The sequence below is a fragment of the Nannospalax galili genome, unplaced genomic scaffold (assembly GCF_000622305.1).
Source record: "Nannospalax galili isolate Female #2095 unplaced genomic scaffold, S.galili_v1.0 scaffold54, whole genome shotgun sequence".
NCBI classification, from domain to species: Eukaryota; Metazoa; Chordata; class Mammalia; order Rodentia; family Spalacidae; genus Nannospalax; species Nannospalax galili.
Window position 1 is genome coordinate 8,811,239 of NW_008341028.1, and position 22,476 is coordinate 8,833,714.

A 22,476-nucleotide genomic window follows, 5' to 3' on the forward strand; every position below is an offset into this window, starting at 1 on the left:
CATTTCCATTCATTTCCTTTCAGAGACCAGAGTACAGACTAGCCCTGAGAGTGTCTCGATGGGCAGGCAGGTGGCTTTTCCCAAGTCTCCATCAGGTTGTTGTTTGTGGCTGAAGTCATTCCTTCCTTCCTCTCCAACACAAGTTTTTGTAGTGGGCTGCCCTCCCACATCCCTCAGTGACTTAGCACCCAGCCTGCTGGTAGAGTCAGGGGCTATATGGAGTCAGATGTGTATGAGGGGTGGTTTTTGTGACAGCAAATCCCTTCTTACCACAGGCCCTGACACACTCCTGTACTTTACAGTAAACTTGCCCAGATTTGGGTCTTCCTAGGAGAGAGATAAGACCCAGTTTATTCTTGCAAAGCTCACCTTGCAGTCTTCCTTCAGTCAACTCAGAAGGATTCTACTTCTACTTCTACAACGCCCTTTGGGACCTCCTGCCTCAGCCAACTCCGCATTATCTTGCATCTTCTCCTCTGAAGGGAACATCATGGGTCCATCTAACTTTATATTCCTCCAACCACTGACGGCACCAGCCAGCCACTGCCTCTCTTCTCCCCCTTCTTGCTTTCCCTCCCTTCTCTCCCCCTGCTCTTTTTCTCTTTTTTTTTTTTCGCCTCTCCTTCCTATGTCCTGTGGAGAAGCAGGACAGCACTGTACCTCTGGATGGTGCTTGTACCATGGTTTTTTGCCTTTCTGCAGGTGCAGAACACCAGGCTCTGGTAGAAAGTGGGCCGTGTACACCATGTGTAGCACAGCAAGGGACAAGATGGGGATGTGCTATAGAGAGGAAGGAATGACTTTTCCCAATTAAGTTCCTAGAAAGGGGTGGGATCTAAGGGTGAAGGGTTTGTCGGGGTGTGTGGAAACTGGGAAGGGGTGGCCAGGGAAGGGAGGGATACAGGGTTAAATGAGGAGGGTTCTTCTGTGGAAAGGCGTCACCTCTCCCCATCATGTGTGAGCACACTCCTGGCTCTGGAGGAATCTCTCAGGGACATTATTTCATTTGGGAAGCAGCAGGTCCCCAGGCCACACCCTCTGCTGCTTTTGGCTGCTAGCAGCTCTGAGAAGGCCTGGTACTCTGAGAAGACCAGCAGGGAGAGGGGAGGCCTGGTTCCTGGGAGGGCTTCGGCCACAATGGCACCTTCCCCTGGGTCTGTGCCCCTGCAGAACCTCTCAAGTGCCCAATATGTGAACAAAGACACACCATGTGTTGGAACGTTCCCTCTCCTGGATGATGAGAGGGTTGCGTGTCCTCACCCCAGGCTTTCTAGGTTCCATTTTCACCTGGAGTCGGGAAGACCCCTAGGACTTGATGAGCTCGAGGAGTTAAGGAGGCATCAGTGGATAAGTTCACCTGGCTCATGCACTTCCTGTTCCTCCAGGAAGACCCTGAGAAAGGACACAGTTGGCCTCCGTTCTCCCCAGCCCTCTTCCAGTGTGGTCTACCCTCTCTAGTCTGTGCTAGATCAACTGTTTGCCAACATTAGCACAGTGACCTCCCTCAGCTCTCCAAAGCCCTTGCAGCTCTAGATGAGGAAGAATTTTCTGGATGGGAACCAGCCAGGCAAGGGCTGGGCAGCCTGTGTGGCATGGAGGCACTTTTACCTGTGCTGCGGAGACCAGGCTTTCAGGGCAGGTGGCATGCCCACTGAAATAGAGAGGCCTGTAGAAGCACCCAGAGAGGGGGAGGAGAGGAAGGGACAGATGCCAGGGAGAGCCACAGTGGTCCTTGTCATTTGTGGGGAAATTGGAGTTTGCCAATGTGCTGGTTAGGCAGATGTCAAACTCAAAGAAAACAGGCCTGAAAATTGGAAACAGCAAACAGCATACTGAAATCGGCTGTAATGAACATGGCTTCCCTCCCAGCCCCAGAGAACAGCCTCATGCCTACAGAGGATGCATGCATGACCTCCTGCAGAGTCAGAGCCACCATGAAAACTGGGGTGTTTTTCTTACTGGGGTGTCTATCTTCTTCTCTAGGTGGGAAAATTTATCAATTGTAGCTCCATCCACAAGCTTCAGGAGCAATATGGAGGCTATTGATAGGGTCAATCTTTGCAATAGAAACCCACTTAAATACAATGAAACCTTCAACTAAAGCACACATACACATACATATCCACATACATACATTCATATACACACTCCTACACACATATCCAATTTTCACTTACACACCCCTGTACACACACTCCTACATGCATAGTCACATATATTCACACATACATACATTCACAAACACAATCTGCCACATATCTACATACATTCACATACACACCCCACATATGTACATACACACATATCCACACACATATGCATTCGCACATAACTCTACATACACGTATCCACACATATGTACATTCACACACCTCTATACACATATCACACATATAGTCACACATACCTCTATGCATGCACACATACTCATACACCCTTACACATACACACACACACACACACACACACACACACACACACACACCCTACACACACTGACATACCCCAAACTGTGTGGAAAACCGAGTCTCTAGAGAGGCGGCTGCTGGTGCATGCCTGGGCTACTTTGCCTGGTTGGGCTGGTTGAGCCTGTGTTCTGGGGTCCTGGCCTTTCTTTCCTTACCTCAGAGTGGCCCAGGCTCTCAAGAACCCCAAATCACACCCCAGCCCAGGCCTGCCCTCCAAGCCACACTGTCAATGATCTAGCTACATACAGACCATGTTGACTTGGATGTATGTCTCATGTCATGCTTCATGTGGCCAAAGGAAGTCCTTGGTTTGGGGGGACTAACCTTGTTTCTCCCCAGTCTCCCTGCTTCCGGAAATGGTATTCCCACCTATGAGAAGTCAGAAGTCTGGAAGTTGTTCCTGGGTTTCCTGCGCTTCCCCTCATCAGCTCCTTCAGGCCACCATGCAGTCCCTCTCAGATATGGCTTCTCTGTCTCCTCTGCCATCCCTCAGACCAAACGGTCTCATCGTTTTGGGCTTGGCCTTTCCTTTTTTTCAGACTGTGTTTTTCTATGTACCCAGGTTGGTCTGGAACTCACTGGGTAGTCTGGGATAGTTCCCAAACTTGCAGTCATCCTGTTTCAGTTTTCCAAATGGGGAATTTGCGGCCCTGGCCTCGCTCTTGGGCTTTTCCATGTCTTCTGTCTCTTGATCCTGATTTTATTAAGCTCCAAACAAACTCTGTGTGTGTGTGTGTGTGTGTGTGTGTGTGTGTGTGTATCCAGGTGCCCAAGGAAGCCAGAAGAGGGTATCAGAGCCCCCTGGAGCTGGAGTTGCAGGATTACAGGCAGTTATGAGTCCCCCCTATCATGGGTCCTGGGAACTGAACTCAGGTCCTCTGAAAGAGCAGTAAGTGCTCTTAACTGCTGAGCTATCTCTCCATTTCCAAGCTATGCTCTCAGGGCAGCCTGAGAGTTTTAAAGATGCCAGTCAGATCTAAAACGTTCTTGTTTGAAGTGCTCTAGAGCCTGCATCCACCCCTGCATCTAGAATAGATGGCCAACCCTTCCCCAGGGCACATGGGCTGCAGGATCTGCCTTCTAAACTATGAGCTTCATCGCTTACTATCTTCCAGCCATATGATCTTCCTCAGGAGCTCTCAAACACACCAAGCTCCTTCCTGCCTTGACGTTGTTCTCTTTGTCTAGAACTCTTTTCCAAGATCTTTGTGTGTGTAGATATCTGTCTGTCTGTATCTGTCTGTCTTTCTCTTTCCCTCTATGTTCATGCATGTGTATTGTGTAGTGCAGATGCCTATGGCAGTGTGTGCCTGTTTGTGTGTGGGGGTCAGAGGACAACCTCGGCTGCCATTCCTCAGGTACCATTCACCTTGTCTTTGGAGACAGAGCTCAAAGAGCTCACCAAGTGGGCTAGGCTGACTGACCAGTGAGCACCAGGGAGCCACCTGTCTCTATCTCCTTGGTGCTGAGATTACAGTGCATGCCATCACACCTGGCTTTTTCATATGGGTTGTAGAGATCAAACTAAGGTCCTCATACTCATAAGGCAAGTACTTGACCAACTGAGTCATCCCCCTAGCAAACACTTCACCAACTGAATATCCCCCTAAAAAGCACTTCACCAACTGAGTCCCCTAGGAAGCACTTGAGCAACTGCAGGTGGTTATAAGAACTGCTTTTGTACTTGGGAAATATCTCCCATTACAGTTTAAGTCACACAGGGGAAGAGACCTGTATGTGCTGAGGTCTTCTCATAAGAGCCAACCGACTGTGTGCACTCTCACAATTTATGCATGCTGTGTTAGGATCATGAAACTGACCAAGTGGGAGGATTTACACCAGGGTAATTGGTACCTGCTTCAAATAAGAATTCCTTCCATTTCAGGGTCGGAGAGATGGCTCAGTCAGTAAAACACTTGCTTATAAGCATAAGGACCAGAGTTCAGATCCCCAGAACTCACACAAAAAGCCTATCTGTTATCTCCCAGCATTGTAAGATGGGAGGCAGAGACAGGAAGATCCCTGCGAGCTTGTGGAGCAGCTAGCTGGTCTACACGGCAAACTTCCAGGCCAATGAGAGACCCTGCCTCAAGCAAGGTTGAAAGTACCCGAGGACTGATACCCAAGGTTGTCCTCTGACTTCCACAGGTACACCATGCATCCATGTACCCATTACCCACAGTGATACACACACACACACACACACACACACACACACACACACACACTCAAATTCTCTCTACTATATCCCAAGAGGCAGTTTTGGGGAAGAGAGGAGCCAAGATTTGTGAATTTGGCCTTGGAAGCCCTTGTTCCACCCCAGCATGGCTTCTACACTGGTTGGCAACTTTGAGCCAATTACTTCTTCCTGTTCTTCAATTTCCTTACCTGGAAAGGGCACACATTGGACTAGGTGCCCCATCTCTAAATTCCAGAGTAGGGTTTAAAGAAGTTCATATATGTTTACTTTTACCTCCCACTTTTTATCCCCTACTCTTGAGGTCACCCTACTGTACAGCTACCAAGGTACTATTTACACTGATGAGTTGTGCAAGACACGGCCTGAGCAGCTGTCCTGTGTTCCTTCCCTTCCTCACATACCAACCAGCTCAAGAGCTCAGTTGGTTTTGGTTTTCAGCTCCTAGGCTCGCATCTCACTTGCCTTGGGTATGTAAATCAAGGGCTCTGTGCATCCAAGATTAGCTTGAGCCCAGGGAAGCACTTGGGCAAAGGGCAAGGCAAAGCTGAAGCTGTGCAATTTGTGGCAGGGTTTTCCCTCGAACAAGAGGAAGGAAGCAGACTAATGAGGACCCAGAGAAATGCTGGGCCATCCTGTCCTTGCTCTTTGAATATAAACTATAAAAAGGAGTTGTAGGGGCCCTTCCCTTCTAAGTCTGCAGGCTCGCCCAGCAGTGGATACCCACACCCATTTGGTAAGTTCTCTGACTACACGGGGCTCAACATAGATCCACCAGATTCAATTGGCTTGGATTTTGGGGGACAGGAGACAGTGAGGAATGGAAATCTTGGTTCCTTGAAGGTCAGGCTGAGGTCCTTCTGATGTTGATGTTTTTCATGGTTGCAAAAGTATCTCGGTTTTCTACTGCACTTCCTCTCGAACCATCTGTTGTCACTAGAAACAAGGGGGCTGCCTTGTGAGATAGTGTCCTGTCACTGGAGAGATGCAAACCAGGGGTGGTCACTTGTCTGGGATGCTCTGACTCTGTTACGGTGCTGGCACGTAGACCAGCGCCATAGTGTTGAGCCTCTCAGGGGGGCTTCAGGGTCTTCGGCCCTGGATTCCTCATGACTATGTGGGTGAGCAAGATCAGCCATGTTCCTGGGCAGTAGCAGAAACTGTTTTGAGGTAGAGTCCCCAGGACTGGGGCGATAGCTCAGTTAGTAAATCACCTGCTGCATTAAGTATGAAGACCCAAGTTTGAATCTCCAGAACCCATGTTAAAAAGCTAGACATGGTAGTATGCACTGGTAATCCCAGTGTTAGGGAAGTGAAACCAGGTGGGTACACAGGGCTTTCTGATGAGCCAGCCTAGACTACTTGGCAAACTCCAGACAGACTCCAATGAAAGAGTCTGTCTCAAACAAATGATGTGGATGGTACCAGAAGGGAAACGCCTGAAAGACTGTCCTCTGGCTCCCTCCTTTGAAAATATTACCAATGTTACTAACATTTATTAACCACCCCTTTCCTGCCCAACATTTCATTTGATATTGGGTGTTATTTCTAATTTTTCACACTGATCCTATAGAAATTTCCATTGACTCATTTATTCATTTTTTTAAAATAATTTTTAAAATTTATTATTTTTATTTTATGTGTATGCATGTATTGCCTGCATGTAGGTAAGTGCACCCATGTCATGCGATGCCCACGGAAGTCAGAAGAGGCTGTCGGATCCCCTGGGACTGGAGTTACAGAGAGTTGTAAGCTGCCATGTGGGTTCTGCACATAGGGTTCGAACCTGGGTCTTCTGCAAGAATAACCAGTGTTCGTAACTGCTGAGCCATTCTCCAGCCCCTCATTTATTCATTTCTATAGCTATCAGTTGCTTACCTGCTCTGGCCAGGTCCAGCTTTTGAACCTAGGCTATGTAAGTAAAGAGAATAGACAAAAGTTCTTGTTGTTATAAGATGGCACTTTGGGGATCATCAGAGGTCATCAATATACAAAATGAATAAATAAGGAAGGTCATAGTGTTAGATGGTGTTCAATGCCTCTGAGGGACTGAAATACAGAAGGGGCTGGAGGGTTCTTGACTTTTGAGTGTTTGTAGAGGAGAAAAAAATTTTAGTGAGCAATACCAAGTGGGGCTTCAGTGAGAGGTAGACATTGGAGACAAGACCTGAAAGTAAGTGTTAGAGAGTCCCCGGGCAAGGGGAGCATTTGAGGTGTCTGAGGAACAGCACTGGGGCTGTGGAGTGGTAGAGTAAGCTGAGGATGAGGTCAGAAAAGAAGGGGATCCAAACACTCCTCACTCAGGGCAAAGAGGTGAGCCCTGAAGGACTTGGGGGCAGGCCATGAGCTGACCCACGTTCTAGCAGTATCTGCCGGACTGTGGGGTTGAACAGCCTTCAGCGGCCAAGGTAAGGTAAAGGAGGTCTGCTAGTAAGCCATGGGGGCTTTTCCAAAGCTTCACCTCAGCAGCCCCTCAGGCTCCTGTCTGCTTCCTGGTCTTAGTCCCCTGGGCTGAGAAGAGACAAGGACTGATGGGAAACCAGAGGTTTCAGGCTAAGATGATTTGGAAGCAGGCTGGGGTGCAGAGGCAGAGCTGAACAGAACACAGGCAAGCCCCCATTGAAAAGAGGGGAAAGAAGAGAGGTGACAGTTTGGTCCCATTTGGAGTGATAGGCAGGGCCTGTTGCTGGGCCTGCCAGCGCCTCTTCCCCTGGCTGGCCTCACCGTCAGCAGCAAGCACATTCCATAGCTGGAGATTGGCTTGCGGTCTGGCCTGGCTATTTTGATGGTTTCCTCTGCTCTTTAAAAACCAGAATCAGAGTTTTCTTTGAGTTTGGGGCATGAATCACTGCTTGTGGCCTGGAAGGGGGATGGAGGGACGGCGCTCTGTGTTACCGGGTGCTTGCTCTCTCTCTCAGTTCTACAGGCCCCTAAGCCCAGCTGTGGGATGGCTCCGAGTCCAAACACTCACTCTACTGGCTTCCAAGCTCCCAGCCAACCTGACCCTGAGCTAGCACAAGCTCTATCAAGCCCAGAGCTGACTAAAGGTTCCCTGCTTGAACCTCCTGACTCTTCACACTCTCCTCAGGCCAGGAGCTCTGCCCCTTGGCCTCCCACACCTTTCCTTCTCTGACAGCCCAGCTCTGTGGGACCTCATCCTGGCCTCAAGTCCTCCTTTATTTCCTTCCCCACACTCGTCTCAGACTTTGGGTTCTATCTGCATCACTACAGTAGGAATCCTGTCCTACCTGCTTGGCATTGTCCTGTGGCTTCAGCTCCCCCCCCCCTGTCCCCTCAGGAAACTTCTCCAAATATGGATTAGAACATCCCTACCCTCCCTCAGAAATCTTCAGGGGCTCCCATCTAGCAAACCCAAATGTTCTAGTTGGCATTTAGGTCCTTTCTAGTGGCCTTAGCTGACTGCTCCTTTCTTGGAGTTTCCCCACCAAACATACCCTAGCATCCTGCTGCCAAACACTAGACGGTTTGCTCAGATAGACTCTCTAGTACCTTCCTGCTGCCAGATCAATCTACAAATGACCTGCCTCCTACCTCCAAAACCCTAGTCCTCTATCTGAGTCACTTGCACACGTCTTACTTCTTGCCTGTCTCATAGCCATTTGTCTAAAACTCTGCTCTCTCACACACCAACCACAAGTTCCTTAGAACACAAGAGCTTTCTTATCCATGCCCAGAATACCTTGCACAGCTTTTAGCTCACACAGGCTACTGTGTTAAGATCACCTGGGGGTGAAGTGCAAAGAAACCTGAGCCACCTGTCCTGTCTTGTCCTCAGATCGTTTTCAGTTTCCATGGATGAACAGCTCTTTCCTTCACTCCAAAGGCATCCATTCAACACTTGCTAAGGTAGGCACTGTGTACAAGTTAGAGAGAGAACGGCGAGTGGAGATGCAACTTCTGTCCTTGTGGTGCTCCTGAGTAGGGGAGGACAGTGAGGTGACTGGAAGGATGAACAGTGGGGAAGTACTGGCCTCAAGATCACACAAGTGGGACAGGTGAGGCTTGCAAGAGGCCCAAGAATAAGCAGGGAGTGGCTGGGAGAAAGAAGAGAGGAGACGGGACAGTAGTAAGAAGGGTCAAGGCAGCTGGATTGCTTGTGGAGGAGAGAGCAGCTTGGCCTGGCTGGGGTGCTGTGGGACTGTGAGGAACATGCTGGTGTGTATGTTCCTGCTTAGTGGGAAGTCCAGGGCTGGCCATGCAGCATCTGGCTGGCTTTGCTAGAGTCTGGGCATAACCTGTTGGCAGTAGCACTTGACAGACTCAGTTTGTGTTTCAGTCTTATTTTGGCTGAGGGAAGTCTGGAGAGATAAGTCTGGAGAATGGGGCCATGGGGAACAATAGAACCTGATGTTGAGGGGCCAAGGAGATGGTTCAGTTGGTAAAATGTCTGACATGCAAGTGTGAGAACCTGAGCTTGATCCCCAGAACTCATGTAAAATACCAGCACTGGGGAGGAGGAGGTAGGACTTGCTGGCCAGTCCTACTGAATTTGGAAGCTCCATGCTCAGTGGAATGCCTTGTCTCAAAAATAAGGTTGAGAGTGATTGAAGATGACACTTGAGATTAACCTCTGGCCTCTACATGCACATGCACACAAGGTGTATACACTCATACTCTCTCCACAAGAAACCTGAAGGTGGACTGGGACCTCAGGATTCTGGGACCCCTCTCCTCTGGCCCCCAGGCTACCGCCTCTCCTAGATGGAACACCCCTTCTAGCCAGTCTGACCTTACTTTTGTCAGAGCCCTATCCCAAGTCATGATTCCTTCACTTGGACACTCAGCACCAGCAGTGCCTGGAATCCTAGGGTGGGAATGACCCTCCCCGGCTTCTTCCCACCCCTGAACACTGGCCTGTGCTCCACCCCTGTGCTGCTCCATCTACCTGCAGCAGCTTTTGACAAGATCAGTCTTCTCAAGGTCCTCTTTGGGTCTTCTGATTTTCCCACCTAGTTACTACCCAGTGATCAAGTAGCTTATGGCCTTGTGAGAGGACACAGTGTCACCATTTAATTACTCTCCAGATCTCACTAGCTTCTAAGACTGCCCCCTAACTGAGTTTGTGTCTTCTGCCCAGTTCAGTTGCGAATGCCGTGGAACTTGGGCTGGATAGGCTCCAAGGGAACCATGGACCAGAAGAGCTGGGGACCAACTGGCTGTCTCACTGCTGTGCTGTATGATCTGAGCAGTGCTTCTCCACCCTGGACAGCTTTTTTTTTTCTGCTCAATTTTGGACTAAACTCAGATTCCATCAGTAGTCCTCAGCTTTGCTGCCATTTGGCATTACTGGGGGATTGGACTGACTGTGACAAATTCTGGTGTGGGGCCTTGAGAAAGGCTTCCCTTCACGCTATGATTTTCACTTTCAACCAGGACTGAAGACTTCTGTACTTCCTGGCACTGATTACCTAGGGTTCCATGACAGACCAAGAGGGAGATGAAGTCCACAGGTAGAGGGACATGTTCTTTGTTTTGAGAGTTGGCTAGGCAGGACCACACCGCTGAAAATCCCTGGGGCCACCAAAAGGCCAGTACTCATTCATCCATATTCACGACCTTCCTCACAGATTTGCCAAAGTGGCAAATTCACAATCACATGTCAAATGCCTTCAGAATGTCCTTCAGAAAGATTCCCAGAGTCACTAGAGAGGATTAAAAGTGATCTTTTAGGGGATAGTGAGATGGCTCAGTAGGTAAAGTACTTGCTGCCAAGCTTGGTGACCTGAGTTAGATTCCCTGGACCCACATGGTGGAAGGAGAAAACTCACTTCCACAAGGTGTTCTCTGACCCCCTCTCACACACTGGCATGTACATGTGGGTACACACACACACACACACACACACACACACACACAAAGAAATGATCTATGAGTCTTAAGAGCTGCTCCATGGAGACCCTGCCCTCTGTATGCCAGCATTCTGTATGAGCCCTGCATCCGAGGATCCTGAGGCCTGCTTTCACCCCATGTTCCTTGAAGCAGAGCCGTGCCTACTCTAACATATCTTATCCAGAACCTGAGGGTGCCTAGGCTTCGTGGATGCTCAATCCATGCTGTTGAAGTGGACAAACCACTCTGTAAAGTGGGCCATGATGACTTCCTTGCTAGCTGATAGGCCAGTGAGGAGACTCATGTAAACAAGGCTGGCTTTCTGGGCATGTGGCTGCAGTGGCCTGGGGACCCTCATTCAGAAGGGTTCCACACTTGGATTCATGTTCTCTTCTGGCCATCTTGAAATTTTCAATAGTTTTGAAACAAGGGACCTTGTGTTTTATTTTGCATTGGGTCCCACAGTTTATGAAGAAGGTACTGCAACTGTGGTGAGTGGGGGTGAATCAACTCAGATAGGAGCTTTGTGTCCAAATTATTTATGGGATTTCATAATTTCCAACCATCGCTATGAGAGGTGGTAATATCCAGGGAAAGAATAGTTCTAGGAGGAGAGGAAATGAAAATTGCTCTGTGGCTTTTTTTTTTCCTGGGAGGAAGAGGGAGTGAATGCCTGAGAATGGGCCAGGAAGAGAAGGAGGATGATAAAGACCAAGTGGTCTACAAAGGACCCCACCTTTCTATAGAAAACACCTGAAAGTCTACAGAGAACCCTTACTGGTCTACAGAGAACTGTCAGTTGTCTACTGAAAACCCTCAGTGGTCTCCAGAGAACCCCCCAGCAGCCCACAGAGGACCTTCAGTGGCCTACAGAGGACCCCCAGAGTTCTACAGAGAACTCCCAGTGGTCTATAGAATCCCTCCACTTCCTACAGAAAACCATCAGAGCTTCATTCTTTGGGATGAAGTATCATTTCTTTCTTGAGCTCCCTGGTGGGTGTAGCAACTTAGTTTCTAAACCCAGCAAAATAGTTTCTAAACCTTACCCTTAGCTCGATGACCTGGCCCCATGTCCCCACGTGACCTTGGGAAAGTCATGAGGAATCACTCCACCTTTGCATCCCAGTTCCCATATCTAACAGACATGTCACCTTGGCAAGATCTCTGGCATCTCCTGATTGATAATAGGAACATATAGAGTGCTCATTCATCCATTCATGACCTTCCTGACACCTGGCCCCCTGATCTGTAGAAAGCAGATGGAAATCACAGGGTCTGGAGTTCTGGAAGTCTGACTCAGCTGGGTGAAGCTTCTGGGGGAAGTAATCTGTCAGCTTCAAATGCAGAGGTGTCATCCTGTTTGGTATCCTGGAGTGTGTCGCTATGGCAACTTACCTAACGTGCCTTATGCCACACGGAAAAAACTCTCCCCAGTTTAGAGCAGCATTGCCCAAGCTGGGTTTTTCCTCCTTGTAGAATCAGGCTACTCAGGGATTTGGGGAAAGTCCTATCAGACTACGATGCTGAGGGATTGGACTACATCTAGTTCCCTGCTTTCCCTGCTTCCTCTGCTGGCCTGCCCATACCTGAAGGCCCACCATTGGCCCTTTATTCTTTTGGTTCAAGGCACAGTCCAGTTAAAATGCAAATGCTCTTGGGTAGAATTCATCAAAGTGTCCTTAATCAGCAGCACTGTTTAGCATCAATTATCATATCAGACCTGACGCTCCAAGCAGGTCTTGATTGGGGGAACTGGAAGGAATAGGCAGGGCAGGATAGGTTGATTGGGAGTGTGTGGGCATTCAGTATTTTTGGCACTTGGGAGCAGATGATAGAGCTGTAATTGACCCTGAGAGGAGAGGAGAGGAGAGGAAGGGAGGGAGGAAGGAAGGGAGGGAAGGAGGGAGGAAGAGAGGGACAGAGGGAGAGGGAGGGAGGGAGGGAGAGAGGAGAGGAGAAAATTCAGAAAAGGGTGAATAAAACATAAGCATGAAAATTTGAAGAGAGAGAGAGAGAGAGAGAACTTTTGAAGCATCACTTGTGGACCACTTCTCACCAAGTCTTGCCTGGAGGATTCTCTGTCTAGCTGAGAATGAGGGGAGGCTGAGCACCTGTGCATCCCGATCTCTGACTTCTGCAGACAGACCCTTCACAAGGAAATCCTGTTGTTCTATGCCCTCTATGTTTTCCAAAGAGAACATTACTGATGAATTAAGAGCAGAGACTGGTGAGCATCACTTGTGGACCACTTCTCACCAAGTCTTGCCTGGAGGATTCTCTGTCTAGCTGAGAATGAGGGGAGGCTGAGCACCTGTGCATCCCGATCTCTGACTTCTGCAGACAGACCCTTCACAAGGAAATCCTGTTGTTCTATGCCCTCTATGTTTTCCAAAGAGAACATTACTGATGAATTAAGAGCAGAGACTGGTGGGTTGGGAGATACAGCTCAGTGGTAGAGTGCTCATGAGATATTGGGTTCAAACTACCATACAGACAGCATGGACTCTGCAGTCGGAGAGATCCTGGCATTGCCTCTGACTCAATGGCTATGACTTTAGACTAGACATTTGACTTCTTGAATGGAACCTGTTAACCAAGCTGTGACTCTTCGAGCTATAGTAAGGACCTAACTGAGAGATGAGAAAAAGCTTGCCACAGTGTCTGACATAAACCAAGGGATGACAAGGGGCTGGAAACTTGGTTCAGTGGTAAAGAGGACTCCCTGTTCTCCAAGAGGATACAGTTCCCCTCACCCATCAGGAGGCTCACAACAGTCTGTAACTCTAGGTCCAGGGGATCTGACACCCTTTTCTGGCTTCTGTGGGCACTCCCTGCCTCCACATGGTATACACATACACATTAAATAAAAAAACTGATGAGAATTATATGATCAGCTCCTATGGACAGAGGCACATTGGGTGCCAGACGCAATTTGACATAGTAAACATGAATGGATCACATGTGGGCCATTAATCAGAGCATTGGTTATGAAGTGATTACTCTACTCATTTTAGAGTTGAAGAAATGGACCCCTTGGGGGTGCTGTCCAGGCTCACTCACCTAGAAGGAATCAGAACCAGGTAGTCTGGCTCCATAATCTGTGCACATGCTGGTCATTACTGCTCAGTAAATGGTAAGCAGTTAATATTCCTATGAAAGAGATGTTAGGCAGAAGGGAGGGGTTGGACCACATGGACTGTTCCCTCCAGGTGAGATTTCACACTTGTTCCAACTTGGCTTTTAAGGACATAGTAAAAGTCTTTTGGAACTTGCTTATTTTTGGTTTAATAGATGGCCAGCTCCTGTCTCCAAACTTTACTTTCTTCCCTTGATGCTAACAAACATCTGGGCATTTGCCTGAGAATGGGAGTGGTGAGCATTGATATGTGGGGCTGGGACTGTCCTCACCTTGACCACAGCTCCCTATAGCAGGCACTTCATGCTGGGGTGTGCAGGGGTCTCTGGGACTCACAATCTCTCTAAGGGAAATCGTTTCACATAGCTGTGGATCCTTGGTGAGAGTAAGAGGACAGATTAGAGATGCATGCGCCAACATCTCAGTGTTAGTAGAAAAACAATGAGTCTTTCTGCAAGGAACAACATATTCTAAAATGAAATGGAGATCTTTTTTAAAGGTTAAAAACACATTCGATTTTATGTCTTACAGGGGACAAGTAGTGGGGAATGGCTGGGGGTGCCGACAACACAGCAGACAGTAGCAGGGATACCAGAGTATAAGGTCTCTAGTCAAGGAAGGGAGGTTATGGTAGGGTGCTACCTGGGAAGTTGGTCTACAAAAAATAATTCTTCAAAACATAAAAATTTGCTACTTAATAACTAGTAGATGTGAAAAACATTACCATTGAAATTTACCTGATGACTTTATATCCATTCTCAGATGCTAAGGAGCTCAGAAAGTAACCAACTGTGACTAGTAATAATCAGATATATATAGAGATTAGAAATGCATATACATCTTAGTGTCAGTTGTATTAAAAATGAATTTTTCTGTATGAAACTGTGTATTTTAAAATGAAATGGAGATATTTTTTAAAGGGTAAAATATCATTCAATTTTATGTCTTATAGGGTTTATACTGAGTTCAATATTGTATAACTCTATTAATTCAGCTGTAAACCTAAAAATTTACAGCCAATTTTGAAAGAGACGCATCTTAGCTCTGGAAATTGTTATTGAATATGTCAATACTGTTGTAGTGAAATGCTGCTTCTAAGTATGTGGTTATTAAATAAATAATTTTTAAAAAAAGAGGGTAGGGAGGGGCCAGGACATTAAGTGAGCAGAAGAGATGTGTTTGAGCTGTCGTGTGTGTGTGTGTGTGTGCGTGTGTGTATGTTTATGCGTGTGGGTGCATATACATGTGTATGTATGAGTGCATGTTAGGCCAGAGGTAAGGTATCTTAGCTTAATCACTCTCTACCTCTTTTATTTATTTTTGGTTCTTTTGAGACAGGATCTCCCTATAGCCCCAGCTGGCCTGGAACTCATTATGTAGACCAGGCTGACCTCAATTTCACAGACATCTGCTTGCCTCTGCCTACTGAGTGCTGGGATTAAAGGAATGTGCCATCACACCCAGCTCTACCTCATTTTGGGGGGCAGAATCTCTCACAGAACCTGGAGTTCTCTGGCCAGTGAGGGCTCCTCCTGTCTCCTCTATCTAAGCGACTGAGATTATAGGCATGCACCACCACACCTGGCTTTTTTATATGAGTTCTGGGGACTTGAACTCAGGCCCTCATGCTTTTGTGGTAAGTACTTTACTGAGTATTGAGATGTGACTTTTGGTCACGACGATTCCTTCTCTTTATGACTACACTAACAATGATCAACTTTGACTCTCAAAGGAAGATCTTGAAATCTGCGGTGAGACGGTAATACCCCAAATTGAGTTTTGTGGAGAGGAAATAGAGTTTCTCAAATTCCCCAAATGATCTCCCGCCTACTTAGCAAGAACCAAGCCAGCCAGCGCTGAATAAGGTTTTACCCTAAGCATCAGGGACAGGACATTGGGATGGAGGATGGGAGGAGGGGGAGGATGAAAGGGGGCCCTCCTTACTACTGGAAAAGGAGGATGCTTCTAGTCCTGGGATGGGGGTGGAAAGGGAGGTTTGGAGAGGGCAAGGGGGAGGGGAGAACTGAGTGAGCTCCTCCAGGGCCCTGTGAGGCTGGGCTGGGAATCAAGAGAGTGTGATTCACAGAGGGTCCACAGGTGATGTGATGAATAAATAGAAAGAGGGGGAGACTCACCCTTATCTCTTTGGGAACTCAAAGTCCAGCTCATGGTAGCTGAGGAGCTTGGACAAAGGGAGGCAAAATGATCCCTGTATGTCAGTCTCTGTTCTCCCAAGCTGGAGGGCAGGGCTTAGGCCTTAGTCATGGACCCAGCACTGTGTTTGATTTCCTGTTGAGTGGGACCTCCAACCACAAGGACACATCAGGACTATGCTGGCCTTTCCCCTCTCTAACATCAAAAAGTCATCCATACTGAGATCACACCAGGCCAAAATATTAAATCCCTTAGTTCCCATTGTGACCAAGACTTTGGGCCAGGTCTTTCCATGGAGAGGATAGGAGAGTGTTGGTTTATTTAGGGGCCTGGGAACCATGTCTCTGAATCCCTAGTACACTTCTCCAGACTTCTCCTGTGATTTCACCTTGTGTCCTCCTGAGTCCTGGCACATGACAGCTGCTCAGTAAAGATTTCATTAGAAAGAATCTTCACCTTGGCTATTGATGTGATAGGATCCGAAGTTCTTATCAATGGGCCCATTTTCTCTGAACACCCAGCATAAATGTCCCTGAGTTTATTTCCTTCTGTTATAGTCTTTCTTGATAGTTTTGTCTACCTATCACCTTGTTTGATCTACAACAGGAACTCTGGAAAGGGAGAATCATTGAACTCAAATGGCCAGAGTTGCTGCCATTGCCACCTGGCAATCCTTACACCCACACAACATGACACATGGAGGCAGATCATGGATTCTGCCCTAGGGCCAGGGGAACGGACTCCATGACCCTTCAGACCCTTCCAATCTACAGAGGTTAGTTTAACCAGTCACTTTTATGGCTTTACAATAAAACCTGGGCATGGTGGCATGTGCTTGTAATCCCAGGTCTGGGGAGGTGGAGACAGGCAGACCTTTGGGGATTACTAACTAGCTAGCCTAGCCTACTTGATGAGCCCCGGGTGCATGAGAGACATCTCAAAAAGGTGGATGGTGCTGTATGGTACCTGAGGAACAATACCTGAAGTCATGGCATCCATACTCACTACACACACACACACACACACACACACACACACACACACTGTCACATTTTGTTTTTATGTTCCTGGAAATACGAACAGTCTCATTTTAAGTCCCATTTACTCTACATGCTTCTTTGGGGAGGGTCCAGTTCAAATTCTACTACCTCCTTTAGGAAGCCTCCCTTGCTTGTTTGGTAGATACTGAATTTCTCTTGTCTAAACGAACATGCAGGTCCTGGTTCCTGTGCTCCATTCACTCCCTTGTGCCTCTACCCAGCCCTTCCTGCTCTTGCCCTATCTGCCATAGCAGGGCCCAGCCTGCACATGTGCTTGGCTCTACCCTCAGCTCCTTGCAACCAGATGTTGGTCCAACATTGGCTGATATGTTTAATGAGTCCCGTATTTTAAGAACCCAAACGGACCAGGTGTAAGGCAGGAGTGGTTTTCTTCATTTAAAGGGAGTTCTGAGTCACAAATCCTGTCTTCAGAGGTCCGCCCACCCCTTTCCAGTAGCACCAACATTAACAATCATGATCATGCCTACTGTGCACCCAGCCTTGTGTTCACTTTTCTAACTCCCTCTCAATCATCCTGACAGATTCCACAAGGCAGAATTCTGCCTCCACCCCTCATGAAGAAACCTGTTGGAGAGGTTGCATAGCCAGTGCAGACTAGAATTGGCAACCGAGTCTGTTTCCAAACTCTCCTAGCTTTAGGATATTTGTACTGTCCTTAGCCTCTTGTCAATGAGTCCAGCAGCTTCTGAGGACACCTGCCTGGAGACACCCAGTTCTTTCCTTTCCTGTGACTGATCTCTCCCAACGGAGGAGATCTCCTCTCCTGTCTGAACACCCCAGCGGTGAGCTTCTCATCCCTGGCAGCAGCACTTTCCCTGCCCTTCCCCTAACCCTAAACTTCATGCACAAATGTTTGTTTCCAACTGTGTCTCTGAGATCTGAACGGAACCCAGCAGGCTGCAAGAGGCCCTTTCAACTGCAGTCCCCGCCCCCAGAAACAGGGGACAGGAGGGGCACTCTTGTTTCTCCAGACTGGAGGAAGCAACTACAGGCTGAGGAGCGCTACCCACCTGGGGTGGGGTCTCCACTTGCACCCGCCTTCGCGAGGGCACCTGTCCAGCTGCCACAGCGTCTGTTCCGTTCTCCTGGCCTCAGCTAGGACCTGGAGTCACGCAGAAAGCGAGTCAATGCTGACAGCCTGCACCCGGGCCAGTTCCCCCAGACAGCCTTGAGAATTCAGCCACGATGGAGCTGCCAGGGAAAACTTTCGCCCGCTGCTGCACAGCGTTATTCGCTGAAGCTGAGCTGGGCACCGGCAGTACGGAGGCCTAAGCCGGGGTACCCCAGGGCGGAGGGTCCAAGGCTGGCTTCTCTTCCCTGGGGTGCCGAGGCCCTTGGCGCGCCCCAACCCTGGAGGACATTAGGCAGCGGTCGGCGTGTGTGTATCTTGGTGACAGCGGTTTCCCCCGGATTACTGAATCATTTGTATATTTCCCAGCGCGGGTTGGGGGCCCTGTCTCATCCCTACCCTAGGTCTCAAATATCTTTCCCAAGGGTCCTGGACTGAGGGACTGTACCCGCTGTCTGTTGTCGGGCTGAGGAGGGCTTGCTGATGTCTAGTGGCCAAGCCCCAGGACTTCAGTCGTTCGAGTGGAAGGACAGTTTTGGGCTCCTGGGTCTCCCCGGGGCCTCCTGGAGCCTCCGGGGCTGTAGCGCCTGGCTCTCCAGACTTTGAGATGCTCCGCCGGCGGGTGGCCGGAGGGCGTCCAGGCCATGCTTGCTCCGAGCATCCTGTTCCCTTCACCAGCTGAGGTCCGGGACCCTCGGCGCTCGACAGATGCCCAAAGTGATCAAGTGGCAGATTTTCCCCAGCCCGTGGCCCTCAGGGGCAACCAAGGCGCTCAGTGGTGCCAGCAGCTCAAGTCCCTTTAACTTTCCCCAGATATACCAAAGTCTTCTCCGCGTACCTCCTTCCTTTGCAGAACTTGGGAGGATCGCTTAACTGCAGTGGGCTCCCCAGGGGACCTGTGTCCGCAAGTGCTATTAAGGTGTACCGCATCCAGCCGGAGGGGAGGTCGGGGAGGGTCTGGCAGGGGTTCCCGGAGGCAGAGGGAGGCGAGAGGGTTACGTACCTGGCCAGAGGCTGAGTACCCAGGCCACCAGGAGGCCCCTGGGCAGGTCCATGGCCCTCGGCGCGGCGGCGGGTGTCCCGATCGGCTCCGGACAGCGAGCCTGAGCGGCAGCCTGAGTCCTCAACACCGCGTCCCAAGCTTGCACTGAACCGGGCTCCGGCTCCCTGACAGCCCCAGAGGAAGTGGGAGGGCTCCGGCGGCGGGGAGGGGCGCGGACCCGGAGGCTCTGGCTGTGGGCCAGTCTCGGCCCCTCTGCCACCTGGGCAGGCGGCGGGCTGCAGGCCGGACGCCCTCTCCACGTCGCTCTTTCTCCCCCGCCCCCCCTCCGCCCCCAGCCCCATTAGGCCCAGGAACAGACCAGACGACCGCTCCTGGGAACCAGCCACCTCACCAGCGCCGCACCTGCCTCTCCTCCACCCACAACCAAACCAGAGCGCTCATAACAGCGGAGATGGTGGTCTTTTTTCAGAGAAAGAGCTGCACAGAACTGGGGTACCTAAGATGAGCCAGGTCTCCTTTGGACAGGCTGGATGGTACCCCCTCCCAGCCATTCATTTTGAGACATTCCTTGGTCTCCCTGCCCCCTAGGGCTTAAAATGTCAAGGCCACAGTGCTTCTTGGGGGAACTTGGAATAAATGCAGACCCTTATCACTTCCACCGCTCCAGCCTCCACACCTAAGCATTCCAAAGCAGCCAGGGTGACCCACCACCCCCTCTGACGTTCCGTGAAGCTTCTTTTTGGAACCCAGTCACTTTCTGGCCATTGTAATCATGGACAATTAACTTCAATGCACATTTATTGCCTGAGCTTTTAATCAGGTCCTAGGCCACAATCTGTGGGTGTGGTGCTGGCCTTCCCAGCAGGGGAGAAGCAAAGAACTCTCTCTCTCTCTCTCTCTCTCTCTCTCTCTCTCTCTCTCTCTCTTTCTCCTCCTTCTTCTTCTCCTCCTTCTCCTTCTCCTTCTCCTTCTTGTTTTCATAGACAAACTAGACAGCAATCGATGTGATCATTTGGCTCTCTCTCAAATCTGTTTGGTTCATAACTGGGCACTCAGCCCCAGCCCTCAGGAGCAGATGAGGTGAATGGATGGATGGGCGGATGGATGAGTATGAGAGATGTATGGGAACATAGAGCAAAGGGGTGTCAGGGAGGATGGGAAACACTTCCCAGAAGAGGGATGTTCAGGCAGGATCCCTGAGGTTGAGGTGGATGTTGAGAGGATCCACACTTGTGGAATGCCTGGGGCAGGGAGAGGAAGGGCGGGGGGAAGGGGAAGGAAAAGGAGGAAAGAAGAAGGGGAGCAAAAGGGAGGGGAGGCATGTGGTTTAGGCTGAAATGAATCAGTGTTCTTGTCTCCAGAGCAGCTTCAGAAAGAACAGTATGACAAAGCAAAGCAACAGATTTTCTTGCTCTTCTAAAAGAGCCTGTGGCTCAAAAGAACTAATTTTTCTCCCTCTCTCCTACCTCTCTCCTCAGTCAGGATACAACAAGGAATCTTGCAGGCTTGGACAGGTGTTGGGTGAAGGAAGCAGGGTCTGGCCTTGGAATGAGGCCAACACTGGATGACAAAGTTGGGAAGCCAAATCAGGACAATCATGGGGCGGGGGGCTGAGCCAAGCCACCCTACCAGGTGACTTTCCTTAGAGCTTTCCAGTTCTGAGACCAGAAGCAGCTCAAGTCAGGGTGCTCTGAACTTGGAGCATCACATCTGAAAACTGCCTTCAAACAGCTTCAACCCACTTCCCTGCCCCATCTAGTTCATGTTCTCCAGAGTGATGTTCAAACCCCAGGTACACCAGAATTACCCAAGCATTTGTGAAGGCCATGCGTTCCCCAGGGATCAGCAGGAAGTCTCAGGCTCCCCAGGCCCCTGCAATTGGTATGTGTGTGTTTCTGATGAAGGGCTGCTCTTGGGGGCACTGCCAGTCTTTGTGGTAACAGTTATCCTTCATTAAAAATTTTGGATTTATTTATTTTCATTTCATGTATATGAGTGTTTTGCCTACATGCATGTAAGTATACCCATGTCATTTATGCCTTCAGAGGCCAGAAGAGGGCATTGGATCCCCCAGGACTAGAGTTATGGATGGTTGTTAACTGCGATGTGGGTGCTGGGAACTGAACCCAGGTCTTCTGCAAGAGCAGCCAGTGCTCTTAACCACTGAGCCATCTCTCCAGCCCCAAGTACCCTTCATTAACTCTCACCATCTTCACTAGGGGAATGGGTATCTTGAATATCAGAGTTTGTTTCTGCATAACACAGGAAGGTGGGGGGTTGTCTTCATTAGTTTTCTCAACAACTGTCTGGTACCCCCTGTAACCCCCCCTCTGAAAAACACACAACAGAAGCCTGCAGGGGAGGGGCTGGTGATGGACCTGACTAGGTGAGATGACCTCATGTTTACTTATTCATAATTTATTATTTACTGTTTTACCATAAGTCATTTTCTAATTAATGATTATTAATTAGATGTAAAATTATTAAATGTTATTTACTCATATTTTTGTTTTGTTTGAGACAGGGTCTCCCTGTAGTCCCAGCTGGACTGGAATTTGCTATGTAGACCAGGCTGGCCTTGATCTCACAGACATCTGCCTGCCTCTGACTCTGGAGTGCTGGGATTAAAGACATGCACTACCATACTTGGCTGTTTGTGTTTTGTCTTTGTTTTGTGGTGCTGGGAATTGAACCCAGGGTACAAACATGTTAAACAAGTACTCTGCCACTGAGCTTCATTTAAACACTATCTATCCTTTATCTATCTATCTATCTATCTATCTATCTATCTATCTATCTATCTATCTATCAATCATCTATCTATCTATCATCTATCTATTATCTGGGTGTGTATGTGTTCCTGTATTCACAAGTGTATGCAAGTGCCCATGTAAAGGCTGGAGGTCAACTTCTGGTGTCTTCTTTGATCTGTCTCCACTTCATATTTTGAGACAGGATCACTCACTGAACCTGGAGCTCACGAATTAGGGTAGACTGACTGGCTGGCAAGCTCCAGGGATCTTCCTGTGTCCCCCTCTCCCTAGCCCTGAGATTACAGATGTGCTCCGCTATACCCAACTTTTATGTTGGTGCTGGGGGTGGGCCTCATGCTTATACAGCAAGCACTTTACTGATTGAGTCATCTCTCCAGCCTATTAAACATTATTGAAGCCATATAAGACAGCAGTGTAGAGGTGACAAATTTGCGATTCAGATTCCAGGACTGTGAGAAGCTCAAAGAATTGGGAAGGACTTGATAGAAGCTGGGATTTGGCTTTATTAATTGAAACTACCAATCCTTTACAGGTACATAGTGTTCACATCCATCTTTAGTTTCGATTGAAATACATGCCATACAATTCATCACATAGTTCAGTCATTTTTCCGTAGTCACAAGCTTGTGTCACCATGACCACTAATTTCACAATGCTGTCATCATCCCCCAAAGAAACCCTGTACCCATGAGCAACTACTCCGAGTTCCCTCATCCCAGCCCCTGGCAACCACTAACCTTTCTGTTTCTGTGGATCTGTCTGCT

The 22,476-nt window shown here is 48.9% G+C and overlaps 1 protein-coding gene across 3 annotated transcripts in view; it reads right to left on the reverse strand.

The window, feature by feature from the left end:
* Itga11 (integrin subunit alpha 11) overlaps positions 1-19,118 on the reverse strand; it is a 128,846-nt gene extending 109,728 nt beyond the window's left edge. Inside the window, exons 1-2 of one of the 3 annotated variants that reach the window (XM_029565025.1) lie at positions 18,939-19,081; positions 17,877-17,968 (exon numbers count right to left, since the gene is read on the reverse strand). Coding sequence is in view for 1 of the 3 variants with exons in the window: in XM_008836535.3 (XP_008834757.1) it covers positions 18,939-18,990 (52 nt within the window). In the remaining 2 variants the exon portion in view is untranslated. Of the gene's footprint in view, positions 1-369; positions 410-17,876; positions 17,969-18,938 lie in introns of those variants that run through there. The other 2 variants (XM_008836535.3, XM_029565026.1) reach the window with 2 other exon arrangements.
* Between the last annotated feature and the right edge of the window lie 3,358 nt (positions 19,119-22,476).